Source organism: Temnothorax curvispinosus, unplaced genomic scaffold (genome assembly GCF_003070985.1).
Source record: "Temnothorax curvispinosus isolate PA1 unplaced genomic scaffold, ASM307098v1 QBEX01014478.1, whole genome shotgun sequence".
Taxonomy (NCBI): Eukaryota; Metazoa; Arthropoda; class Insecta; order Hymenoptera; family Formicidae; genus Temnothorax; species Temnothorax curvispinosus.
This window is the reverse complement of record NW_020224258.1, coordinates 1-5,614: the sequence shown is the minus strand read 5'-3', so window position 1 is coordinate 5,614 and position 5,614 is coordinate 1. Positions and strand designations below refer to the sequence as shown.

General features: G+C 43.3%; 1 protein-coding gene across 1 annotated transcript; it reads left to right on the top strand.

Annotated features, from left to right (window-relative positions):
* Positions 1-116: 116 nt before the first annotated feature.
* LOC112464707 lies at positions 117-5,498 on the top strand. Its single transcript, XM_025031853.1, has one exon. It carries the CDS (start codon positions 117-119, stop codon positions 5,496-5,498), a length of 5,382 nt encoding a protein of 1,793 aa, XP_024887621.1.
* Positions 5,499-5,614: the final 116 nt, after the last annotated feature.

Genomic DNA, 5,614 nt, shown 5'->3' with positions numbered 1-5,614 from the left:
AGTTGAGCAAAGTACATATTTCAAACATTTTGGTCCTTCGAGCCGGATTTGGATCCCGGATAGAGATCCTGAATAAATACATATACAGTTCCTGAATACCGGTGTACGGCCTCAGGATGAGACTCAGTCATGTGGAAAATTATTTAGAACTTCAGTTCACCATGATGGGCATGATTGAAAAAACGAGTGATAACTTAATTAGTGTTGGACGATCAAATATTACGCTGACTATGGTGCAAACGCGTCTTACAGATTTAAAAGAGAACTGGGATCAGTTCTCAGTGCGACATCAGGCCATCGGATTGGCAGTACGCTCATTAAATGCAGCGGATAGATTACTGATAATGAATCACGCGTATTTTTCGGAAGGCCTTTTTCCAAAGACGCATCAAATCTATCTTCGGGAAATCGATAGATTGAATTCCATTCTCGCGCGGGAACCAGAGTCCGTAACGCCTTCGAATTCTACGCAACCGGTTTCGCGGGAATTAGGGTCAGTAGCGCCTTTGACTTCTACTCAACCTGTTTCGCGGGAACCAGTGTCAGAAACGTCTTCTAATTTGATACCACCTCCTGTGAATATTTTAGAGGCGCAATCTCTTTCAGATCATCTAGCGTATCTTGATCGCGCACGTTTGCCAATTATTAAATTACCTGAATTTGACGGTACGCCAGATAGATGGTTGTCGTTTAAAGATTTATTTACCTCTATCATTTTAAATACTTCGCTGACAGCTGTCGAGAAACTGCAATACTTAAAGACGAGTTTAAAAGGATCAGCTGCCCTATTACTTAAAAATACCAAACTCACGGCCGATAATTTTCAAAAGTCATGGGAGGCTTTAGTTGCATTTTATGAAAATACACGATTACTCGTTAACGAAACTATTCAATCGTTATTCTCTTTGAAACGAATGACAAAGGAATCAGCTACTGAAATGGAGCAACTTTACACGAACATGACGCAAATCTATCGCACACTCGAGACTTTACAACGTCCGGTTGAAACTTGGGATGACATCTTAGTATTTATTGCTGTTCAACGACTTGACGCTAATTCGGTTAAAGCTTGGGAAATTCGGTTAGGCTCAGCAAAGCAGCCGCCTACATGGGATCAAATTCGCACTTTCATGTTTGATCGGTTTCACACACTTCAAGCTGTTGAAAGAAACAGATCAGGTTTCCGCTCACTTCAATCTACTGCCGCGTCACATTTTCAAGGAAAATCGAAAGATGAAAAAACCGGGAAGTCAAATTCTTGTGTGTTATGTTCAGCAAAACATTATATAGCGCACTGCTCGCAGTACACATCGAAAACTGTACAACAACGGATGGCGATTATTGCAAAACATAAACTGTGCTATAATTGCCTCGGTTTACACCGAGCCTCGGCTTGTCGGGTAACTACGCGTTGTTTGAAGTGTGGCAACAAGCACCACACCACTATACATCAATTTAACAAGAAATCGACAAATTCTGATCAGTCTTCGACTAAAGCAGAAACAAAAGCGGTCTCTTCTCCGACGATTAAAACGGATCAAGCTGCACAGTCAACTTCTACTAACTCGGATGTGAAAACAGTACATGCTGCTTCGATTTCAAGATCTACTTCAAGCGTATTATTGGCCACGGCACAAATTGTGATTGAAAGTCACAATGGAGAGCGCATAAAAGCTCGAGCATTGATTGATCAAGGATCCGAGATATCCTTAATTACTGAACGTCTTGTACAACGACTACGACTTCCGAGAAAACATTCGATCATCCCCTTGATTGGAATAGGAGCTCAAAAGGCCCGTCAAACCAGAGGAGTTGTTACCTTCAAAATGAAGCCGCATTTCGAGAGTGAATACGAATGTTTCATCGACGCTCACATACTACCTAAACTCACTACTTCGTTACCTTCCAAGCTTTGCGACAGTTCAACTTGGATTCATCTTATCGGATTACAATACGCAGATCCGGACTTTACAATTCCAGGATCTATCGACATCATATTGGGAGCTGACATTTATGGCATTATTCTCGAAGAAGGAATTATTAAGGGAGCTTTGGATACTCCAATAGCACAAAGGACAAAACTTGGCTGGATCATTTCGGGTCCGGCAGGAAACGCTTATAACTCTTTCCTAATTCGAAGTAATCATATCTCAACTGATAAAGAACTCTATGACTTGATTCAACGGTTTTGGGAGATGGAAAGGATTCCTATCTCGGAAAATTCTTCGTTATCTGAGGAAGATCAGCAATGCGAACTTCACTTCCAATCGACTCACACTCGAGATTCAAGTGGACGTTATCAAGTTAAACTACCTTTCAGTCAGCCAGCCGAAAAATTAGGAGACTCTCGGACGAAGGCTGTTAAAGTATTGAACAGTCTGTCTAAACGATTGTTGTCTGATCCTCAGTATGAAAAGGCTTATCATAAATTTATGGATGATTACAAGGAGTTGCAGCACATGACACTCGTTCCAGATTCCTGTCCAGAACCTCAACACGTTTATTATTTGCCACACCATGGAGTGCTACGTGACAACGATCTCAATCGTATTCGAGTTGTATTCAACGGCTCTAGTCGTACATCTACAGGATATTCTCTAAATGACATACTGTTTACCGGAGCAAAACTACAAATCAACTTGTTCGACGTTCTGATCTGGTGGCGCAGATTCCCATTTGTCTTTTCGTTCGACATGATGAAGATGTACAGGCAGATTTTAATACACCCAGATGATCGAGATCTTCAAAGAATTCTTTGGATCCTGCAATCTAAAGGCATTCTGACTATTCAAACCTTCCAGCTGAATACGGTTACTTATGGTGAGATTTGCGCACCTTTCTTAGCCCTTCGAACCATCATTCAACTCATTAAGGATGAAGGAAGTAAATACCCTCTGGCAGTTCCCGTTTTGAAGAAAGGCCGTTACATGGATGACGGATTCGGAGGTTCAGATTCAATCAAGAAGGCACGATCAATTGTCCAGGAAGTGACTGAGATCTGCAATGCAGGAGGCTTTCCGCTTCATAAATGGTCTGCAAATCACCCAGAAATCCTCGATTCCATCCCTCCGGATAAACAAGCCATTTCTTCTCCAGTGAAGATAAACGAGAATGCTCTCGTCAATACCTTAGGATTATGTTGGAATCCTCCTACTGATACCTTTCATTTTACTATTGAGATCCCAAAGCCCAATACACTTTCTAAACGAACAGTCATGTCAGTCATCGCTAAGATATTCGATCCTCTTGGTTTACTTGCTCCTGTACTTATTCCTGCCAAAGTTCTTATCCAGGAATTGTGGACTCTAAAACTTGGCTGGGATGACCCTTTACCAAGAGCAGTATCTACCAAATGGAACCAGTTCGTCAATAAGCTTCAAGAAAAGCATAAGATAGCCATTCCTCGTTGGATCGGTGTGACATCTGATCACCACATAGAAATCCACGGTTTTTGTGACGCTTCTCAGCAGGCAATTGCAGCCGCTGTATACGTACGATCCACCGACGCTCATGGAGTTACCAAAGTCTCATTGTTGTGCGCCAAAACAAAGGTCGCTCCTCTGAAGCGTCTTACCATAGCACGCCTTGAACTTGAAGGAGCAGTCCTCGTGACAAAACTTATTTCTCAAGTTTCAAACATCCTCGAATGGGACAGAGTACCTGTTACAGTCTGGTTAGATTCTTCCATAGCTAAAACTTGGATAACTGGGCATCCTTCTCGTTGGAAGGATTTCGTACACAACCGAGTTGTATTTATTCAGAAAACTCTACCTCACGCTCAATGGAGATTCGTATCAGGAAAGGAAAATCCTGCCGATTGTGCAACACGCGGTTTAACACCCGTTCAAGTTCAAGAGTTTACAACTTGGTGGCAAGGACCACATTGGCTTTCAGCATCTCCTTCTACTTGGCCGAACGAAGTACGAGCTCTTAATATAGAAGATAATCTAGAAGAACGACCAATGAAAGTCGTCACCATCTCGAAGGACTACGGTCCTGAGTTATGGGAGCTTGCTCATCGATACTCAGATTTGACACGCTTACTTCGAATCACCGCTACCTGCATGAGAGCTATTGCTCGTTTCCGACGATCAAATGCAATACTCTCAGAAACTCCTCTGACTCCTCAAGAGTTAAATCACGCTAAACTCTTTTGGATAAAGGCCGTGCAACAAGTGTATTTCAAACACGACTTGCAAACTTTAAGTTCGGGACGATCTCTCGATAAGACGAGTCCACTTTTGCGTCTGACACCCAAATTGGACTCCGACGGATTCTTACGTGTAGGCGGTCGACTCCATTCCGCATTCCTGCCTATTAACACTAAACATCCGTTTATTCTACCGAAAGACTCCCCTTTTACTGCATTAATTATCGCTGATGCACACTTGCGTACTATGCACGGTGGTACGCAATTAACTACTAATTTTATTAGAACAGAATACTGGATAATAGGAGGACGAGCTCCAATCCGTTCCTTTATTCTTAAATGCATTCGATGCGCCCGCTTTCGTCAGAAAAGAGCACAGCAAATAATGGCTCCGCTGCCAATAGAAAATCTAACGCCATCTAGGGCATTTTTACATTCTGGTGTTGATTACGCAGGACCGTTTGTCCTTAAGACTTGGAGAGGAAGAAATCCCAAGACCTACAAAGCCTATATAGCTCTCTTTGTTTGCCACGCTACGTCGGCAATTCATTTGGAGTTGGTAACCGACTACACCACTGATGCGTTCATTGCCGCCTACAAGCGATTCACTGCCAGAAGGGGGATATGCGCCACCCTGATGAGTGATTGCGGCACGAACTTCCAGGGAGCTGATTCAGAACTCAAAAGGCTATTCTCGTCTTCCTCGGAAGAATTGGGGAACTTGGCTATGCTTCTGGCCAATCACGGAACGCAATGGAAATTCAACCCTCCATCTGCACCTCACTTCGGAGGTAAATGGGAAGCGGGGGTTCGTTCCGTTAAATTTCATCTCAAACGAGTAGTTGGTGACAACTTGCTTACTTTTGAAGAGATGAGTACTTGGTTAACGCAGATTGAGGCTACCCTCAATTCAAGACCTCTCTGTCCCCTAACTGATGATCCTAACGATCTCAACGCATTAACTCCTGGACACTTTCTGATTGGAGGTGCTCCCACAATTATTCCTGAACCATCTCTTGAAGCTGTTAAAGTAGCACGATTATCCAGATGGCAACTGATTCGACAAATGTTGGACAGTTTTTGGACTAGATGGTCCAGCGAGTGTTTACAACGCTATCTTTCCATTTACAAATGGAATAAGGCCACTCCTTCGTTGAAGGTTGGCTCTCTCGTATTAGTAGTGGATGAAAGGTACCCACCATCAAAATGGCCTTTAGGCCGTATCATTGAAACTTTTCCCGGCAGCGATGGATATACGCGAGTAGTCTCAGTTCGTACACAACATGCAGTATTGAAACGACCTATCGTCAAAGTTTGCCCGTTACCTATAGAATCAGACGTAGTATAAATGTTCGTTGACCCTGGTCAACGAAGGCGGGGAGAATGTTCGAAATAAGCGCGCAATACAGCGACAGCAACGCGGCGACCGCGGCGACCGCGGCTACGGAAGCAAAGAGCGCGCTG